The 21,029-nt window shown below is 46.5% G+C and overlaps 1 protein-coding gene across 3 annotated transcripts; it reads left to right on the plus strand.

The window, feature by feature from the left end:
• The first annotated feature begins 1,927 nt into the window (after positions 1-1,927).
• Tmbim6 (transmembrane BAX inhibitor motif containing 6) lies at positions 1,928-20,759 on the plus strand. Of its 3 annotated transcripts, none has more exons than XM_036208153.1 (10): positions 1,928-2,015; positions 12,034-12,116; positions 12,470-12,578; positions 14,639-14,759; positions 15,753-15,801; positions 15,891-15,988; positions 16,287-16,366; positions 16,904-17,004; positions 17,687-17,762; positions 19,056-20,759. In XM_036208153.1, exons 2-10 carry the CDS (start codon positions 12,061-12,063, stop codon positions 19,077-19,079), a joined length of 714 nt encoding a protein of 237 aa, XP_036064046.1. In that variant the 5' UTR covers positions 1,928-2,015; positions 12,034-12,060; the 3' UTR covers positions 19,080-20,759. The 3 variants fall into 3 exon arrangements, with proteins under 3 accessions (XP_036064046.1, XP_036064045.1, XP_036064047.1); XM_036208152.1 differs by having other exon boundaries at positions 12,037-12,116; XM_036208154.1 differs by lacking the exon at positions 1,928-2,015 and adding an exon at positions 2,266-2,698 and having other exon boundaries at positions 12,037-12,116.
• The last annotated feature ends 270 nt before the right edge of the window (positions 20,760-21,029 follow it).

Here is a 21,029-nt window from a genome sequence, read left to right on the forward strand (position 1 = left end):
CCTGCCTCTGCCTCCTGAGTGCTGGGATTCAAGGCCTGTGCCATCATGCCTGGCCTAAAATGTGTATTTTTGACATGTGTATTGATTTATTGCAGCTCAGTGTTTGAAATAGGCAGTTTGGAGCAGGTCTCAAAAGCACCCAGAAGTAGGGTTTGGTGGTGCATGCCTGTAATCCCAGGACTAGGAAGATGAGGAAGGCTGATTGAAGGCTAATCTGAGCTACTCACTGAATTTGTGACTAGCCTGAGTTAGACTCCATATCCTTAGAAAGAAAAAAATATCAAAATTTTGTTAGTTTTTCTTTCTTGTTTTGTTATGGAGTTTGGGAGTCCTAGGAAAAGACCATAGACTCAATCCAATTATAATTAAAAGATTAACCGTCCGCAGGAAGAACAATCTCTGGGCTAAATTTGAGATTGCTGTGAAGGAGGGGCATGGAGAAGGGCTTTTAAAGGGAAGTCCACCCGGAGACCGTCACTAACTATGCAAGTAAATAAAAGCTGCTCTGTTCTGCCAATTTAAGTGATTAAGGCAACTCAAAACAATCTTTGGGTGTCTGTGTAAGCAAGTTACAGAAGCAAAAGAAGCAGTTGCTGTGGATATCGCTCTGTACAAATAAAATGCTGTTTGGCCAGTGGCTCGGCAGGAAGTATAGGCGGGACAAGAGAGAAGAGGATTCTGGGAAGTAGAAGGCTGGAGAAAGACACCGCCAGCCGCTGCCATGACAAGCAACATGTAAAGACACTGGTAAGCCACGAGCCACGTGGCAAAGTATAGACTAGCAGAAATGGGTTAATTTAAGATAGAAGAAGTAGATAACAAGAAGCCTGCCACGGCCATACAGTTTGTAAACAATGTAAGTTTCTGTGTGCTTTCTTGGTTGGGTCTGAGCGACTGTGGGACTGATGGGTAAGAGAGATTTGTCCTGACTGGGCCAGGCAGGAAAACTCTAACTACAGTTAGTGGTATCATACAAGTAGATAGTCACAGCTGTACATTTTTTGGGGGGGTCACTCCTTGAGTCACACCCATTATTGGGAGCTTATGTTCCAGACTCCAGTGGTTACCAAGATGGATGCCTAGCATAAAATGGAGCTTCTTTAGCCATAATAGTTTAATTTTAAATATTCTTGTTCATTTTGATAAATTAAATTTTCCCAAGAGGGAACATCCTGCTGTGTAATCAATGCTGGCCAAGAACTGGTTGTGTTCTGGCTAGGGACACGCCTTAAAGAAAACGCCTGCTCTTTGACCTCCCTTGGCCAGGTCTCCAAAGAGCTGGTTAGGACTGCAAGACCAGTCTTGGCTGCCCTGTTCACACCAGACTTGGTAACTATGAAGAACCACCTACTTCCATGCAGGCGAGTAGGAAGGCGGTCGATCTTTGTAGCCCGTTCGCTTGGGGCTCCAGGACCACCCTGTGGCCTTAGAGAGTGGCCTCCAGCCTGGGGACCGTGGGTTCCTGTAGAATCACTGGACCTTGGAAGGTGCAACGAAGCTTGAGCTCCACTCTATCCCCTGTTAAAAGGTCCCAGGGAGGAGGTCTGCTGGGCCGCCTTTTTGCCTCTTGACCATTCCACCAGAGGCCTAAACCAGCACCTTGGGACTTTTTAGCGCTATGGTCGTTAGTGTCACGGGATCTCACTTGGCAGAGATCTCGGGACCGACACACCCCACCCACTTCACTATCTCTACTCGATGGCCCGACAGACAGACATCCTTCCTACAGGGAAGAAGGCGGAGGCCTATAGCTACGGTGCCGGTTGGTGGCCATAGTCTTGATTGACAAGCGTATAAGCGGATGGCCCTGACGTAAGCAGCTGCTGTTTATGAACCTGCAGCCAACGGCAAGGCAGCAGGGCCGCCGAGGACCAATGAGAACTGTCCTGGGCGGGGCGGGGGCGGGGCTTCCATGGGGGCCGGGCGTGGGTAGAGCCCCGGAGCCAACCCGGGGAGGCTCAGAGCGCGTCCGGTTTTAGCCGAGCTGGGAAGCTCCTGAGTGGCGGGCTGAGAAGGTACGTGCGAAGCTGGGACTAGGCGAGCCCGGAGCGAGGGAAGCTGGGGGAGCAAGAGCGGGAGTGGGTAGTAACCTCCGTGTTCCGACAGCTCCGTCCCTCGGAACCGGGCCGGCTCTGCGTCGAGATCGGAGCTGGAGCTGGGCCGGGAGGGACGCGGAGGAACGAGTGCCGCGCATGCGCAGCAGCGCGGGCGGGGGCGGGGCGGGGGCGAGTCTGCGGGGTCTCCCGGGCGTCGGGGCCTGGATTTTTGGTGGCCGAGGCCTCCGAGCGACCCTCGCTGGCGTCCCTTTCCCTTCCCACCACCTTCCGCCTCGGCCGCGTCCGGGGCTGGAGTTCGAGACAGGTTCCCCCCACTCGTGGCTCTGAGGAAGACGAAAGGGAAAGCTGTGTTGTGTGTGCGCGCTCCGCCCCACCCAGCGATCGCTGCTCGGCGGCGCCGCGTCGGGTCCCTCCGCCTGGCCCGGGGGAGCCGCCGGGGTCGGGGACTCGAGTTGGGCCTGGTTGGGTAGCCTGCCCTGTCCCGGCGGGCCGGGTGATGTCACACTTGTCTGTGACACGCGGGATTCCTTGGTTACTTGGAAGCCAACGGTAGAGGCCGGAGGTGAGAAGATCCGGGGCTGGCCTGGCTTCCCAGCCCCGAGCAGCAGCCCCCCCTGATCTGATAGATCATCTCCGGACAGGTGAGGTGGCCTTGGTTGCTTGGTCCGGAACCCCGTGGGAGTCTCAAAGTCTGCTCCGGAAGGGTGGCGATGGGCGGTTCTTTCCCTTGGAGCGACTTACTAAACCTGTGATAAGTAGGCATTTCTCTTTCCTTCTTTTCTCTTTTCACCACCAACAAGAACAAGCTGCCTCGTGTTAGGCCAGGTTACATTTCCTGTCCAATCAGGCTGCTGTTGACTAAGCCACACCAAAACTTCTCTGAACTTGAGACTCTCCAGTTACACAAACGCTTGTGAATGTGTAACACTGTAGAAGAGCTGACTGCCGGAAACACAGACAAGGAACTTAAGGTTAACGGTCAATGGCAGAGTATCTAGTTACTTATTGATATTTGAGTGTGGTTTCCCTTGGGGCTTTAGGGGTAGTTTAAGAGAGAGGGTTCAAGAAAGATTTCTCTGGATTGCATAATCACGTTTTCGTGGCTTCTGCAAACACTCAAGTCGGTAAATTGTTACATTTATTTTCTTCGGCGTTTCTTTATTGTCTAATATGTTTCTGTTCTAGCTTGGAGAGTAAGTTGACATTAAGAGTCTCTTCGGTGTTCCTCCAGTAGAGATGGCTTGAGTCCTTGAGAAATACAGTCTGTAACTTGGATTTTCCATTATTTGTTATGCGGAAATACGGTTTCACAACCTTGTTCTCCTTTCCCTGTTGTTCTGAATGAAGCCTTCCTTTCCTAATGACTAGGAAAAGGAAAAATTAATTTGAATACTTAGCATTTCCAGTTTTTCCTCAGTACAGATATAGTTAATGTTCTTGGTAGAAGTGCTAAAAAAATACACGAGTGTGGTAGGGATCAACATATGTTTTGGAGAGTTATAAAATTGCCTTATTCAAAGTTTACTTTTCTATTGTGGGTGAAATGCACTGTACTGTAAAGGTCAGGAGACCTAGATCTGGTTCTGACTCACCTGTTTTAACTTTCTGGTGTTGGCTCGGGCGGCAGCTGGCGCTGGCGCTGGCGCTGGCGCTGGCGCTGGTGCTGGCGCTGGCGCTGCACGCCTTTAATTGCAGCACTTGGGAGGCAGAGCCAGGCAGATCTCTTTGAGTTCTAGGCCAGCCTGGTCTACAGAGCAAGATCCAGGACAGGCACCAAAACTACTCAGAAGCCCTGTCAACAAAAACAAAAACTTTATGATGTTGGTCAGGTCAGCACTAATGTCAGTTTAGTGCCTTATAAAGAAATCATACACCTCTTTTTTGGTTTGTTTGTTTGAGACAGGGTTTCTCTCTATGGCCCTGGCTGTCCTGTAACTCGCTCTGTAGACCAGGCTGGCTTCAAACCCAGAGACCTGTCTGCCTCCCGAGTGCAACTGGGATTAAAGGTGTGAGCCACCACTGCCTGGCATACATACTTTTCTTATTGAGAGTTGCAGGGGGTGGGGATTTAGCTCAGTGGTAGAGCGCTTGTCTAGCAAGGGCAAGGCCCTGGGTTCGAGCCTCGGCTCAAAAAAAAAAAAAGAGAGAGAGAGAGAGTTGGTAGAACTGGTATTAATTGTGTGTATGTTAAAATTGTAGAGGATAAATTCAGTAAAATTATTTTCTTAAGGTTATGTGGTAGAAAAGGCAGGATGTGTAACTCGGGCTGGTTCTCTTGCCGCTATTACACTGTTAATAAAAATACTTTAATGTGGGACTGTTTCCTGCTTTTTTTCATGGACTAATTGTGAAGATAATAGGGGTTGTGTTTCAGTGTGTGCAATTTAACAGCTAAGGTACAAGTGAAACACTTTCACACATTTAAATACTAGACTGTGAGCTGCCTGTTTCCTGCTGTCCTGCTGTGTTAATTCATCCATCTTGCACTCTCTCCCCGCACATCCCTAAGGGATCAAATTGATACTGTCATGGAGATAACGTACTGACTTGAGTTTCATTTGATTTCATAAACTACCCAAAGGTATTCGCCCCCTGGGAGCACCACTCCTAATGTCCTCACGTCTGAGTCTGTCTTTGCTGTTCTGACTTGACTATAGGATCTCGTACAAAAGCCTTCTGTTTCATCCAGTTTTGTTCCTCTAGAGTTTCTAACCAAATTTCATGGAAGCACATAGTCTCCAAATACAGTGTTCAAGACCAGAGAGAAAGGCTGTAGAGAATGGTTGCATTTGTGTAGGCCCCACTATGAGTGGGCCAGCTGAGGAATGTTGAAGTTCTGGGGCTCTTTTGTTCCTAGTCTATGCTTGTGTTTTTAAAAAGAATTTATTTTTATTTTGTGTGCATTGATGTCCGATTGTATGCCTGAGTGAGGGTGTTAACTATAGTTGTGAGCTGCCATGTGGGTGCTGGGAATTGAACCCAAGTCCTCTGGGAGAACAGCCAATGCTCTTAACCACTGAGCCATCTCTCCAGCCCTATGCTTGTTCTTTTTTGGGGGGGATAAACAAGGTATTAGCTGGGGAGAGATTACTGGTTTCTAATGCAAGATTATGTATTTAGGACATTGAAACCTTCTTATGCTTCACTTCTCTGAATTGTGGTTTTAGAGAGGGAAATTCAGTAGTTTCAGACTTGGTTCAAAAAAATAAATTTGAGCAAAGTGTAGCAGTGCTTGCATTTAATCTTAGCACTCAGGAGGCAGAGGCAGTCAGACCTCTGTGAGGTCAAGGCCAGCTTGGTCTACATAGAGTTTCAGAATGGCCAGAGATACATAGAGAGACCCTGTCTCAGAAGAATTGAAAGTGGAAGGCATTCCTTCAGTAATGACTGGTTCTGAGGTTAGCCCTCTCCAGAGAAATGCAGTGGTAGCTTGACCCAGGGATTTGGGGTCAAGTTAAGAGAGAGCTCTAGGGTTCAGGTCGCCTTATGATATAGGCCCAGCCTCACAGAAACAGGGTACCTTGGATCATCTGGAAACTGAACCAACTACCTCCTAGAGTAGCAAAAGCATCAAGCTAGTAACTAAGTTAACTTGAACAAACTCTACCATGGCCACCTATCACCTAGTTGCTAGGCTGTCTCAAAGTACCTAGTGGCCCTCTGGGGCAGGAGGTCCAGTAAATGTGTTAGAGGAAAGGATGCCATTTAAACAGAAGTAGTTTTAACTAGGAATGGGATTTATCAGGACCCTTCAAATTTCAGTTTGTTGGACTTCATCCTTACCTATTTGCTTCACTTTCTTGATAAAGAAGTATTAAGCCTTCATGATGTAGCTGCTTAGAGTTACATATTTTTAAAGTTTTCATGATCTATGTAAATCAGGCTTAAATAGTCTACTAAACCCAGACTTTTGGTGAACAGGCCGTGAGCTTGTCCTATGCACAGTGTGACATTCTATGCTCTTAGTTGTACCATCTCACATGAAGTAGAGTATTGTATGTTAGTGGTTTGTAAGGGAGGACACTGGAGCACAGTGAAGTTCAGTACCAGAAGCTTGCCGGGGAGGGTCTGGGTTTGTTTGGTACTAGGGATTGATGAGCCCTCCAGCTGCTGTGTCACCGTTCAAAGGCCGGATGTGGATATACAGAGGCAGAAAGCTAGTCCCTCCCTCTAAGATTCCATTTCCTGTGTTGGGGGGGGAGCATGTGTATAGAGGTCAGAGTACAACAGTCAAGGGGTTGCTTTTCTCTTACATGTGGATCCAGGGGACCAAAACCTCTGTTTTTGTGTGTCTGGTTTGGTAGTAAACACATTTAATCAGTCATCAGCCCTGGGTTTTTCTTTTACTTACCAATTTGGTCCCTTATGGAGGTGCAGGAGAGCAGTCAAGATAGTTGAAGTAGCTGAGCGGTGGTAGAGCACACCTTTAATCCCTGCACTCGGGAGGCAGAGGCAGGTGGATCTTTGTGAGTTCGAGGCTAGCCTGGGCTACAAAGCGAGTTCCAGGAAAGGCGCAAAGCTACACAGAGAAACCCTGTCTCCAAACAACAACAACAAAAAGGTAGTTGAAATTGAAGTGATATAGTGGGAGAGTAAAACAAAATAGTAATTCACAATCTAGTATCTCTATATAAATGTGTTCCTTTGACTTATTAATGTTAGATTGTGTACATTGAGGCAGTAAGTAACTCCTGTAGTTTTCAACTGTGATACTTTCTGTTTGCAGTAGGTTTAGAGGCTTCTGCATATGTCATTTGTACTGTATTTAGTATATGTGTTGAGATAAAATGACTTTTTTTGTTTTGTTTTATTTGTTTTTCAGTGATGGGTTGGGCCTTTTACATGCTGTGAAAGCACTCTGTCACTGAGCTGTCCCCAGTGCTTACTGGGTTTGTGTGTGCGTATTCAGGCTTTGAAGGCATGACCACTATTAGATAATAATCTTTTGTTTTAGGACAAGGGTAAGAAAGGTCCCTGGGACAGAAACGGGATTTAACAAGACAGGCTGGGCTTTATCCTGCCAAGCAAAAGGAGGTCACGGTAAAACTGCAGTAAGCTTGGGAGTTTTTGTTGGCGTGCATGTGCTTGTGTGTTTGTTGGAGTCCTGAGGCTTGAATGTAGGGCCTTGGTCATATTCGGCAAGTGCTCTGTCTCTGAGCTATGCCCTCTGGCTAGGGTGGTCTTGTGTTTAGTAAGTCTCAACTATGAAACCCAGGGCACTGCTGAACCCCCTGCCCTGTCCCACCTTCCATGCTGGATTCATTCTGTTCCTCCCAGCTCTTGCTTTTGTCCTGTCATTTGGGCTGGCTCTAGCAGAGGAGGCTGCCCTGTCACCACAGTTTTGGTGACACTTTAACAGAACTCTAGCAATATGTGCATAACAGATTTTGATAGGCTCTGTTAATATGTGGAGTTAGGCTGCCTTAAAGACACAGCCATAAAATGAGGTGCAGAGTCAAAAGAATTTTGGTTGTAACTAAAACATCTGAGCATTTCTTCTTCCTATTTATACATGCAGTATAAGCAAATTCCCCAATGCCCCAGAAGGCACTGCCATTTAATTTTGTGTAAATAATCCCTCATACTACTTCAGAGTTTAGTATTTCTAGAACTAGGGATCTCTTTTCTAGGTTTCTGTATGAATTATAGTTTATGATGTGATAGACCAGTGATTTTCTTTTTAAAACTAATCTTCATTATATAGCCCAGGCTACCTTCAACGTTAAATTTATCCTGCCTCTGTCTCCCAAGTACTGAGATTACAGAGGTGTACCATCATGCCTGGCTTGTTGATTTTTGTAATAGTCATAGTTGTATGTCAGAAATATTACAGTGAATTTTGGAGCACTTGGACCCGCATATACACTGGAATGATGTTACGTAGTGTCTGGGATTGAGCCTAGGGCTTCACTCATGCTAGGCAAGTGTTCTACCATTGAGCTATGCCTTCAGTCCAGTATTCCTTTTTTCCCTTGGCAAAAACATAAAGCATTGCCTCTTTAAAAATAGGAAAATCCAAGAGGGCTGGGGAGTTAGCTCAGTGGTAGAGCGCTTGCCTAGCAAGCGCAAGGCCCTGGGTTTGGTCCTCAGCTCCAGGAAAAAAAAAAAAAGGAAAATCCAACACGTGCCCAATACAGAAGAGGGTCTGGTGCTGTACAAAACATTCTAATTTGGATTTTTTTTTTTTTTTTTTTTTAATGTATAGGTCAGGGCCAGGCATTGTGGCATATACCTTTAATGCTACCACTTGGGAGTCAAAAGCAGGTGGATTTCTTTTGTGAATTCCAGGCCAGCCAGGGCTATATTCTGTCTCAAAACAGAAAAGAGGGAAGGGAAGGAAAAAAAAAAAACCTTGAGTGAATATTTTATCTCTATTTATACCTTTATTCTGCCCAATTTGGAACAACTCTAGAGCAAAGTTACATTTCCTTCCGAGACCTGCTTTTCCCCTTACATTTCAACATTTCCAAAATGAAATATGGCATATACATTGTGTACATTACTACTTTAAAAATAAGTTGAGAATTTTTATCTGTGTGTGTGTATGAGGTGACTGACCATGGGTGTGCACGTGACGCAGCATTTGTGTGCAGGCTGGAAGATAACTTGAGAGTCAGCCCTGTTTCGCTGGGAACGGCTCTCAGGCATTAGGCCTGCAAAGCGAGAGCTTTCCTTTCATATGAGCCACCCCTTGGGCCTTTCGTTGCCCTCCCATCCCTCCGTTCTAACAGTAGTAAACTGCTGTAGTTAGCACATCTCACCTAACGTTTGAAATCGTCTGGGCATGGTGGTCAGACTTTTAATCCTCATTCTTACACAGACTTTGTTTTCCTTTTTTTTTTTTTTTTTAAAGATTGAGTGTTTTGCCTGCAGATATGTCTGTGCCCCACATGTGTGCCTGGTGCCTTCAGAGTTCCGAAGCTGGAGCTGGAGTTAGAGCTCCATGTGGATGGTAGGATTGAACCTGATCCTGTGAAAGAGTAGCTGGTGCTCTTAGCTGCTGAGGCCTCCAACCTCTCTCTTACTTTTTTCTTTTAATCAACTGAAAGCCCCGGAAAGAGGCAGTCAGTACTTTCTGGAACATGTCAAGAGCAAACTGGGAAAGAAGAGTTTTTCCTCGGGGGGTCTGGTTACATGAGTATTGCCCCTTTCTGACTAACATCCCCTGGGTATTAAGGCCCCTCCCCCTATTGCTGATTGAAATTGGAAGCAAGAGGAACTTCAGCACTTGTACTGTGAGTACTGAGAAACTTGGCTGTGGAGTTGCAGGTTCTCTCTGGGGATGCCATTAGGAGTGTTAATGGAAGCCTTAAAGACACTTTCCAGTTGCTGGATTGTCCCATCCTGTAAGTGTGCTCTCTGGAGAACGCACTCGTCATGGCTGTGGAGACTCTGCTTGGCCTTGCAACAGCCCTGCAATAGTTGCACCATCCAGACTAGGAGGGCACAGAGGCCAGTGACTGGAGAGGAGAGCAGCAGCTTGGCTGAGGTCTGTGGCTTTTCACCAGACCTGTTCCTAAACTGAACTAACAAATCAAGGTAAGCAGGGTGGCCATGAGAAAGGAGGAGGCCGTCTGAGAAAGCCAGTCTGCACCTTGGTGATTGCTTCTTTTGAGGGAAGAGAGCCTCAGGAATCCACTGGGGCGGCGACCCTTAAACTGCATCTTTCCCAGGCCATGAGTCCTCAGAAGTTGACTTTATGGTTGTAACTGATTGCAGGCTAATGGTTCTTTTCCTTCCCCCTGCCCTTTTCGGTGGATTGGGAATAGAGTAGGTATTGTGTGTTTAAGTAAGAATGTGTGTGTGTGTGTGTGTGTGTGTGTGTGTGTGTGTAAAATGAAAGCTCTCGATCAGATCTTAGTTCTTAGACTGAATGTGTTTATTTGGGATTGCATGTGAGGTAGAAGGAGCAAAACTTAATCCGGCTTAATGGTCTGGGTGTGATGTAACTGGATATGGTTTGGTTGGGTTTTAGTTTTTGCTTTTAAATGTGTGTGGGGTGTTGCACTGCCCATGTTTGGTTCACAAGGTCACAGTGGAAAGAGGTTGGTAGAGGCCCTGCTTCGGTTTTAAAATGCAGTCTGAATTACTGGAACTGTTGGGAAAATCTGAATAAGGTCTGTAAATCAGATGATCATTGCATCATAATTTTCTGGGTTTGATGAGTGTTTTCCAGATACATGCATTTATTAGAGCCTTGTCTACACAGTTTAAGAAAAATATTTTTTAAGTATTTATATTAAATGTTGTTAAATGTGGAGGAGGGAAAAGTCAATTTTAATATTTAGGAAATCTAAGAGGAGAATATCAGGTGGGTTGATGAGGTAGGTGGCTCAGTGGGTAATGTGCTTCCCATGAAAACGTTAAATGTGAGTCCTCAGAGCCTGTGCAAAAGCCAGGCGTGGTAGCTCCCATATTTGAGAACCCCTAGCAGCTCACAGGCCGGCTAGCCTAGGGCTTCCAGTAGTGAACAGCAGATGACTACTATCTGAAGTGGAAGAAGATAAGGACCAGGACCCAAGCTCCGTGTTACAATTGAGAGAGAAAACACACACACAGACACAACAAAGTTGTTTGTTTGTTTGTTTTGTTTTTGTTTTTCAAGACAGGGTTTCTCTGTGTAGCTTTGTGCCTTTCCTAGAACTCACTCTGTAGACCAGGCTGGCCTCCAACTCATGGAGATCCGCCTGCCTCTGCCTCCTGAGTACTGGGATTAAAGGCGTGCGCCACCACCGCCTGGCACAACAAAGATTTTAAAAAGAAAATAGAGGGAATATTTATAATTAACAATCTTTCTGTAAGAAAGGTTCCAAGGAAGTCAGGTATGGTGGCACATGCCTTTAATCCCAGCACTTGGGAGGCAGACAGGTGGATCTCTGAGTTCCAGGCCAGCCTGGTCTATGTAGTGAGATCCAGTGTAGTCAGAGCCTCTTGTAAGGCTGTGATGACTTGGCGGGAACTGGAGAGGTGACTCAGCATTTAAGTGCACTTGCAGCTCTTCACAAGGGTCCGTTTGGCTCCCAGCACCCACATCAGCTCACACACCCATAAAGTAAAACAATGACATTTTTTTAAAGGTTCTAATACTCTAAAAATAGACAAAACAGAAAATTCTTCCTTGTGTACTACTTTGGTTTTCTGAGACAGGGTTTCTCTGTATAGCTTTGGTTCCTGTCCTGGAACTCACTCTGTAGACCAGGCTGGCCTTGAACTCACAGAGATCCACCTGCCTCTGCCTCCCGAGTGCTGGGATTAAAGGTGTGCACCACCTCTGCCCGGCTTCCTTGTGTATCTTCCATGGAGATAGAGAAATTTTAAAAATTGACTTCCGTGAAGTTTTTAAAGTGTGTTAGTGACAATTGCCTGCCTGCATGTATACAGCTGGAATGCAAGCCCTAGCACAGGAGTTGACTTCATTCCTTTGTGGTGGCACACTCATTGAACCCCAGCACTCCAGAGGTGGGGCAGACAGGTGTCTGTGCAGACTAGCCTAGTCTATGTATTGGAATTCCGGCCAGGCCAGCTAGGGCTTACATAGTAGGACCATGTCTGACAGGAATAAATAAATGGTCTTACAACTTTTTCATTTTCTTTTCTTTTTTTACATCTTTGAGGTACTTTCCTGAGAGAGTTAGTTCTCTAGTATCTCAAGACAGTGACATAATTATTCTAAGGCTGGCAAAGCCTCTGCTGTGAAAGCCTTGAGTTCAGTCCCTAACACCTAGTCCATCTGTGGACAGAACTAATTCCCAGAAGTTGTCCTTTAAAAATGGTAAGAATTGTTGTCCTTTAAGAATTGTAATTACCTTCTGAAATAATGGAGGTCAGATGATGGTACAATAGTTTTAGGGGAAGGTGGTTCTATGCCTTTGCCCTCTTTAAAGGAGTTGATAGGGGCCTTTTAATTTTTCAAAGCTTGTATAGTGCTTTTTTTTTTTTTTTAAATGTCCCAGTGCCTATAAAATCTTCTTTTCAGCAGGTGTGCCGAGCAGACTTCGGAACCATGAACATATTTGATCGGAAGATCAACTTTGACGCCCTCTTAAAATTTTCCCACATGTAAGTGGTTTAACCTTGACTGTGATCCCTTGCTGCATTTCTTGTCATACCTCATTTCTTTCCCTAGTTGGGTAACTTTATAGATGTCAGTAAACAAATCGTCAGCTAGATTTCGGAAAAGCCAGATTCTAGGGGCTGCTGTGTACAAGTCACCTGTTCCGGTTGGGCACCGATGCCCATACATTTGGGGATGGGTCTTTAGCAGATTCTGTTAACCCATTTTCCAAACATTCTTTTTATTATAATATCTTCCCAAAGTATCTCTAACTGTTTGTAATAGAACTTTGACTTACAGAGAAATGATTTGTAGCTTAGAGTCCAGACATGATAATGTTATAAACACTCTTTCCTAGAACTCCCTCGACACAGCAGCACCTAAAGAAGGTGTATGCCAGCTTTGCACTCTGTATGTTTGTGGCGGCGGCAGGGGCCTATGTCCATGTGGTCACACACTTCATTCAGGTAAGAGCACATTTCTCTCTGGGGGCGGCAACAGACTCCATTAGGAAAAAAACAGCTTACAGGGTAGTCGATTCCTATGTCCCTCCTTAATATGTATCAGTAGTTTGATACCAGAACTCAGCCAGCAAGTAATTCAGGACACTAATAAACCGTTTAAGTTTTCTGGCAACTGTTCCTGTCTTAGAAACTGAACACAGAAATCTCTTCACTGGGTATTTGGCCCTAAAGGTGTGCAGCTGATGTTGGCTGACGCACGAGACCCCATCCTCAGGCCTGCACCAGGTGCCGGCACTCCTTGGCATGGTGCCCATCCACCTTGTCTTCTTTGTTGCCTCAGTGACTGTGGAATGCTTGGAACAAAACACCAGTTACATAATTCATTGTCAGAATAGGCAAGGTTGGGACTTGTACGGACCGGGCCATTCAATCATGTTCATGCTTGGGAGAAAACTTCAGCAACTTACTGTCCTAGCGGGGGAAGTTTGAGTTTGACCGGCAGAAGCAGAAGGCACATTTTTTATTTTTATTTAAAGAATAACCAAAAAGTTTGAAGTTTCCCTAGTAGCCAGACTTTAGAGTACCTGTTTTTAGCATAAATACAGAGGTATATTTGTGTTGTCATTTGCCACTATAATGAGCTGTCCTTTTGTTCAGGAATCTCCTGCCAAGGGTTATATGAAAAATTGCTCCAGGCACTCAAAAGGGCAAGGCTTTGATCCTTGAGTTCAAAGCAAGTTCTAGGTCTTTCTGCTTTCTGGTTGTTGTGTTATTTTGTTGTTTGTTTGAAGTAATGTAAAATGCACGCAGTTCTCAATACAAACTGACTTTGCATTTGGAGATTCAACTACTCCAGGATCATGCTTCACTCACGTGTTGCTTTTACAGGCCCAGTGCCACCTTTCTGCTTTTTTGTGTGTGCCAGAGATTGAACCAGGCCTTCATACATGCTTCTTAGCACTGATTTGCACACAGCCTGGTTTATACTTTTAGATAGGCTCTTAGGTAGTTCTGGCTGGACATTCTGCTTGCTTCTGCCCTGCTCCCAAGTGCTGCATTGCAGTTAAAGTGTACACCATCATGGCCTGCCTGTCTGTGCTTTCCTGATTTTGCCAAAAACAACATGGTGCTAAACTGCTGTCATGATATGATGATTGATTTACTTCAGGGAGAAAATATACTTAGCAGCTCTGTGAGTAATAGACTATGACAAATAAGTGTCCTTAAAAAGAAACACATACAGTAAGGCTGTGCAAGAATCTGACCGAAGGGTTGCAGAAACCTCTGTGTACTCCCAGGACACTCAGTTACCCATTCAGCATCACTTGATAACTGTGTAACCTCTTATACAGTGACAGCGATGGAACTGGGCCTCTCTTAAGGGCAGGAACTGCAGTGCCATGATTATCCTCAGTGGTTTCCTCCTAATACCCATGGCTGGGTTTTCTCTTTAAAAATGTTATTTTTGTTACAAAAGTAATGTTACTCTAGGAAATTCAGAGATAGCTAAGTGATTTTAAACCTCCAGAAGCCAGACATCTGTGTGCATCTGTAATGCCAGCACTGCAGAGCAGAGGCGGCAGGATCCTAAGTTCAAGCCTCCCTCCAAACCTTCCCTAATCCTGTCAGCCAGGAGTTTGTGAGCCTGGGTGTGTGTGAACCTGAACCTGACTGTGCCACAGTGATGAGTTTCTGCCTTTAACCATTTGGGTCCAAGGGATTAAATAACGCAGGTCAACTGGTGTTTTTGTATTGTTTGTTTTTCCTTCTTAAGTGAACATAAAGGGGCCATTGCTGCTGTCCTGTAGATGCAGTGTGCTTCTCGAATTTTTCTGTGTGGCTCGAACTGAGTAGTTCTGTAAAGGACCTCAGAGGGCCTTTGGCATCGATCATGGTCTTAGCCCTCACCTCCAGACCTCTGGTTTCTCTTCCTCCGTTCTCTCTGAGAACATACTACTTTTTCCTCTGCCACTAGAGAAAGAAGCAAATGTTAGAAATTTCAGATGAGTGTTTGAACCTGGTAAACAGGAAACTGAATTTTTGTGTGTTGACTGGTTCTACAGGCTGGCCTGCTCTCTGCCTTGGGCTCCTTGGGCTTGATGATTTGGCTGATGGCAACACCTCATAGCCATGAAACTGAGCAGAAAAGATTGGGTCTTCTCGCTGGCTTTGCTTTCCTCACAGGTATGTGAAGAGGTGGTCTGCTGGGGCTGGAGGAGGTGTTGATTTTCAGTTCTTGTTTAGACTGACCTGTTCAACTCTGACTTACTCAGGTAACAGGTTGTCAGAACAGATCTGTCTGTAACCTTTCCCCAATCCCATTACGTGCTCTGGCTTTTCTGTTGGTCTCCTTGGTCTGTCTCTCCCCCCCCCCCCCCAACAGTCACACTTGGATTTGAGTGTTTGCTTTGTAGATTGAGAATTCTCATTGAGGGAACAAGATTGGAGCTATAGAATAAAGGACTTTAAATGCACCAGGAAGAGATTTAGGATTTAAGGCTAGGCTCGCCCCGGGTGGTTGGTGGCACATGCCTGTAATCTCAGCACTCGGTGGATCTCTGTGAGTTCTAGGCCAGCCTGATCTACAAAGTGAGTTCCAGGTCCGGCTCCAAAGCTACAGAGAAACCCTATCTCGAAAAACAAAACAAATAAAACAAAGCAAAAAAAGACTAGGCTCAGGGAACACTAGTTGTTGGAGGTGTGCGGGGGAGGGTATCAGGGAAGAGATAGCCAGAGTAGAAGAAATACTGGGCTGCAGCAGGTTGCTCTCCTGTGGTCATGTGATCCCCTGGAAAACTGGCCTGGCCACTCTTCACTGCAGAGGTGTTGATCCTGCAGGACTGTGAGGTCCCTGGCTGTCAGGCTGTCAACCGAGTCCTGATCTGGCCCACATTACAGTCTCAGGGATATATGACATTTGACACTAATGCTTGTTTGTTGTGTCTAATTTCTATTCTTCCTGGAAACATCCATGGTTTTGAGCTAACGGGAGAGATATATCTGTGAATTAACTCAGTTATCTATTCTCTTGAAATGAGGAAAGGATAGAATAAAAGAATTGCTTTGGTTCATATGTTAGTTAAGTGGATTTTTGTTTATTTATTTTTATTTTAAAGAGAATATATGCCTGTGATCAGAATCAATGGTAATTTTGTGTTCTGGGGGTTTGTTTTCTAGGAGTTGGCCTGGGCCCTGCTTTGGAATTGTGCATTGCTATCAATCCCAGGTAAGTGGTTGGATTGTGTTCTGTACCTTTGTGAATATGCCTTGTAAACACAGAGTTGCAGCTCTCAACTCGGGCCTCTTCTTTCCCAGCATCCTCCCCACCGCCTTCATGGGCACGGCCATGATCTTCACCTGCTTCAGCTTGAGTGCACTGTACGCCAGGCGCCGGAGCTACCTCTTCTTGGGAGGTATGGACTGGAGAGCAGGCTCTGGGCTCTGCTCTAGTACAATTGCCAGGGGCCTTCTACCTCAGGTCTCTTGAGACTCGGGAGGCAGAGGCAGGCAGATCTTTGTGAGTTCGAGGCCAGCCTGGTCTACAGAGTGAGATCCGGGAAAGGCGCAAAGCTACACAGAGAAACCCTGTCTTAAAGAAAAAAAAAAAAAAAGAATTAAAAGCCTTCATTTGGGGAGACAGTTTGAAATGGCTTTGAGATTGTCTCTGCCCTGCTTGGCTTTTCTCTGACAACTTTTGCCTTGTCTTACTAGGCGTCTTGATGTCAGCCATGAGCCTCATGTTCTTGTCCTCACTGGGGAACCTTTTCTTTGGATCCATTTGGCTATTCCAGGTGAGATTTTATATAGAATTCCCAGCAGCCATTTACCCCATACATTTTTCTCACCTAATTCTAAGTCAAAGAGGTGATTCCTCTGGCTAGAGAGATGGCTCAGAGGTTAAGAGCACCGACTGCTCCTCCAGAGGTCCCGAGTTCAATTCCCAGCACCCACATGGTGGCTCACAACCATCTGTAATGAGATCTGGTGCCCTCTTCTGGTATGCGCAGGCACACATGCAGGCAGAACACTGTACATAATAAATAACCTTTAAAAAAAAAAAGGTGACTTCTCTAGAGCCCTCCCTTTCTTGGGGCAGTGCCCGACAGACCTTCAGCGACATTTCCTTCTGCCGTGTTGGGCGCAGCTGAGGAGAATCAGTTACTCAGAGACTGTTCCCCTCAGTCCAGATTAGTGACCTGAGGGGGTGAAAACAGAATTGTGTCTTGAGGAGGGATATGGACTTGGCTGTCTTGTGGGTTAGCATGTGATGTGGCTCCCCACTACTGCATCTACCCCATGTAACTCTCTCTCTCTCTCTCTCTTGTTAGGCAAACCTGTATATGGGGCTGCTGGTCATGTGCGGCTTTGTCCTTTTTGATACTCAGCTCATTATTGAGAAGGCTGAAAATGGAGATAAGGATTACATCTGGTAAGTGTGAGAAGAATTGGTTTGCATTGAATAAAGGTTGGCACAAACCGTTCCATTCCATAGCTGTACACGAGTGTGAAATTTTGTTGATTTTTTTTTTTAAAGAGGCAAGGTCTCATGTAATCCAGGCTGGCCTTGAACTCCCAGTGTAACTGAGGATGACCTTGAACTTCTGACCCTCTGCTTCCTGGGTGCTGGGATTACGGGCATGCATGTACCAGTGGTTTATGCTGGGGATTGGATACAGGGCTTTGCCGCCAGGGCCGGACAAGCACTCCTGACAGTCTGTGGCTCCAGAGCCGGGGTAGGACGGTTCGAACAACCTCTGTCCCGGCATCCAGTTGTAAGGGGCTTTCTCTTTTTTTGTTTTCAGTGGTAACAGTGAGAGGGTGTGCATAATTCAAGTAGAACAGTCCTTTTGGACTCATCACTGGTCATTGGTTCTTGGTAGTTCCAGGTTCAGACTTGGTCTCTGTTGAGTGCAAAGCCTGGTCTCATGATGCCTTGTGGATTTGTTGAGTTGAAAAGGATAGCAGACTGTTTCCGGGGTGGGTGGGTGGGGTGGGGGTGGAGTTGGAGTACTGAGGAGTGACTCCCAGGTGGGCATTCTGTCCTAGCCCTGTGGGGGCTTCCTGGTGAAGGTGTGGGAAGTGTTGTGAGTGCGCTAACTCTCGTCTTTCAGGCACTGCGTTGACCTCTTCTTAGACTTTGTCACGCTCTTCAGGAAGCTCATGCTGGTCCTGGCTTTAAATGAGAAGGTTAGTGCTCCTGTGCACGCCCGAGGGCGTGTGAGGTGGGGACAGTTGGTTGGTATTCACCATGGGGGGCAAAACTAGGTGAACCCAGTCTTCACTAACAAAAAAGACCAAGTGAAAACAGTTTCCTTAAATCTTAACTAATCCCAGAGATGAGTTTCAAATGGCGGACAACTTTGGTGGTTGTGAAAGCAGTGTACCTTATGGAGAATTTTTTTTCTTTTTTGGTTTTTCAAGATAAGAATTTCTCTGTGTGGCTTTGGAACCTGTCCTGGAATTTGCTCTGTAGCCCAGGCTGGCCTCGAATTCACAGAGATCTGCCTGGCTCTGCCTCCCAAGTGCTGGGATTAAAGGCGTGCGCCGCCACTGCCTGGCCCTTACAAAGAATTTAAGATTACAAAGGTAGTTAGGACTCCAAAAAAAGTGTTGTAAAAAACATTGTGTTTCTTTTTATTTTATTTTTTTTCAGAGCTAAGGATCAAAGGGGGTGGGGATTTAGCTCAGTGGTAGAGCGCTTGCCTAGCAAGCACAAAGCCCTCGGTTTGATCCTCAGCTTCCAAAAAAAAAAAAAAAAAAAACCAGAGCTAAGGATCGAACCCTAGGCAAGTGCTCAACCACTGAGCTAAATCCCCAACCCTGGAAAACATTGCATAATGACAGCTGTCCTTCGTCAGAAGTAGATCAGTTGATCGACTTGTTAATCTCTTTGAGTTGTGTTTTAAGTTTCTTATGAGTGACTGCATGTATCCATGTATACTGCATGCATGCATTGGATTCCCTGGAACTGGAGTTAGAGACAGTTAGGACCTCAGCAGACAATTGAGCCACTGTGTGGGTGCTGGCAATCAAACCCAGGTCCTGTGCAAGGGCAGCCAGTGCTCGTGACTGCTGAGCCGGCAGCCAGTCCCATCCCTTTTGTTAACCTTAATTTTTCCCCAAACAGCAGTTTACTAGTCAGTCTAGTCCCACGGTAGAGAAACCAGTGAGCCTGTGAGCTGTCCTTTCTAAGCCTGACTCAGGAGTACGAGGTAGTGAGTGTGGCAGGCTGGAGGCAGGGATGGGTGGGTTGGGGTCTGTAGGGCTGGCCGCGATTGGACTGGACTCCGTGGACATAACGCTGTCTGCTGAACTCGGCTCCTTCCTGTCTGGGCGTGCACCCACGGCTGGGACACTGAGTGTTCCGCAGGCTCTTTCCGTCTTCCTCACTGTCCAGATCCTCCACGGCCTTGGCCAGCGCTCGTTTGGATTTGCCTGTTGGGGGAAAACACTTAGGTGGATTCTCTTCTTCATTTGTAGGACAAGAAGAAAGAAAAGAAGTGACTTGGCCGTCGGCCTCCCCAGCTTGACTCCTCCCGCCCCCCATTCCTCTGCACACATTACAGGTGTCCTGTTCTATGATAATGAAAGCATCAGAAAAGCTTTTGTACTTTGTGTTTTTCTCTATTTGGAATCTTTTGATCAAAAAAACTGATTAGTGAATATAGTTTGGAGTTTGGCTTCATATTCCTGAGGTTCTCCCACGCTCCCTCTTCTGTCAGCCCATCCTTGCTTTGCTCAGGCAGCCAGTCCACCCAGATGAGGATCGAGGAGCAGATGTCCGCCTTCCTGCCGCGCCTCCGCAGATGGACCCTCTGGACTGTTGCTGGAGCCTCTTAGGCCCTTGTGTTTGGTTTCACAGTCCATTGAGACTGGGCAGTGTGTTTGCCCTGGGAGGGAAGGAGCTTACCTGTCCTGAGTTGTCAGCCTGCCAGAGAGTGGCTCTGGTGGGTGCCTCCGCTGCCTGAACTGGTCTGGCAAACTTTGCCTTTCTACCTTGCCATGATGCGGGGGATGTGGATTTGTGGGTGTTCCCTTTCCCACCCCTGAGGGGCCCTCAGGGACTCACCTGCTTTCCATCTGTGGGGTGGGCAGGCCTGTGTACAAAGAGGGCAGAACCGCTGTTGCCGGGCATCTTGAAGTGCTCTGTATGTATGGCAAGGTAGAGATGGCCGCTCTCAAGTTTCCTATTGTATTTTGTTGTTGGTTTTTTAAATGATCATCTTTGTTACTAATTGGCCTCCACTAGGTGGTTATGGTTAAGTCTTGGGGGAAGGATAGGAAAGGGGAATGGTTGAGCCTCAGGGCTGATTGTACTGAATCCTGCCAGAAAAGCCTCTTTAATAAGGACTGCAGCAAGGGACAAGTGTCCCCCCAGCCGAGCACTTCCTTGTGGGGGTCTTGACTGGATAACTTGAAGGTGGCACTCCACAGCTCTTTAGTGCATTTTTGTCTGTCTGCTTGGACCCTGTTGGAACATCAGGCCAGAGATCAGAGGCAGGAGATTCACTTACAGATGCACTTTAGTTTGCTTTGTTCACCTGTTTCTAGAAATTTGTGGTCTGGGCAGAAGCCAGGTGACCAAACTGGGGGCCCAGTCTGCACAGAGTGGCACCCGGAGTTGTCATGGCCCTGGCTGTTTGTGGTTTCAGTGCAAAGGAACCAAGCAGCTGAGAGCCTGTTACCAGCAGGATGGCCCTTTGGCCTTCCCTGCTCGCAGCCAGTGCAGTTGAACATGGCGGCTCCTGTCTGCTGTCCGGGACACTGCTGCTGCAGTGGTGGGCCCCAGACTGGCTCAGTGCCACGAGTACTGCCCTGTTTGCCGCTGTCTCCCGCCCTGGCTTGGACCTACCCTAAGGGACATGAGCAGCTCTGCAGGAAAGGGTTGTTTGCGAGGCCGAAGGATCTGACTTAGCTCCACCTCTTGAAGCCAGCCCCACTCTCGTGCTTTTCTGCTTGGGATAAAGGAGTTTTTCTTTAGAAACAGTGCCAAGAATGATAAGATATAAAACTACTTTGAAAGAAAACGCCTAACGGGTTTTTAATACAGGGGTCGTTGCCGTTTTTACTTCCTAGTTCTTCAGTTTCCAGCTCAGGCTGTGTTCTCTAACTCATACTGTGAAGACAAAGGTGTTTTGATTAAAAAATATATCTACATAGTCTTAATTTGTAAAAAATAAAGAAAATTCCTTAACCTTTCCTGATGCCTAAGTGTATTGAATCTAAAGGCAGGCTGGGTGGGGGTTGGGGTACTGTTTGGAATATTGCTGGTGGGAGCTGGGAGTTAACCTCTCATAGAAGCAGAAGCAAGGAGCACACTTAGGCCTCCCACCCTGGAACCCCAGCATGCCACAGCCTCCAGAGCCCTCCCCTCAACCTTGGACAGTGGTAGTGGCTAGTACAGTTAGTTAGGAACTGGGAGGTGGAGGGAAGCCAGAGATCAGGAGCAAGGCA

The sequence above is a fragment of the Onychomys torridus genome, chromosome 16 (genome assembly GCF_903995425.1).
Source record: "Onychomys torridus chromosome 16, mOncTor1.1, whole genome shotgun sequence".
Classification (NCBI taxonomy): Eukaryota; Metazoa; Chordata; class Mammalia; order Rodentia; family Cricetidae; genus Onychomys; species Onychomys torridus.

Coding starts and splice junctions, on each gene's coding strand:
- Tmbim6 (XM_036208153.1), top strand. CDS start 12,061: ATGAACATATTTGATCGGAAGATCAACTTTGACGCCCTCTTAAAATTT. Junction 15,802..15,890: donor TGCATTGCTATCAATCCCAG/GTAAGTGGTTGG, acceptor CTTCTTTCCCAG/CATCCTCCCCACCGCCTTCA. Junction 17,763..19,055: donor TCCTGGCTTTAAATGAGAAG/GTTAGTGCTCCT, acceptor CTTCATTTGTAG/GACAAGAAGAAAGAAAAGAA.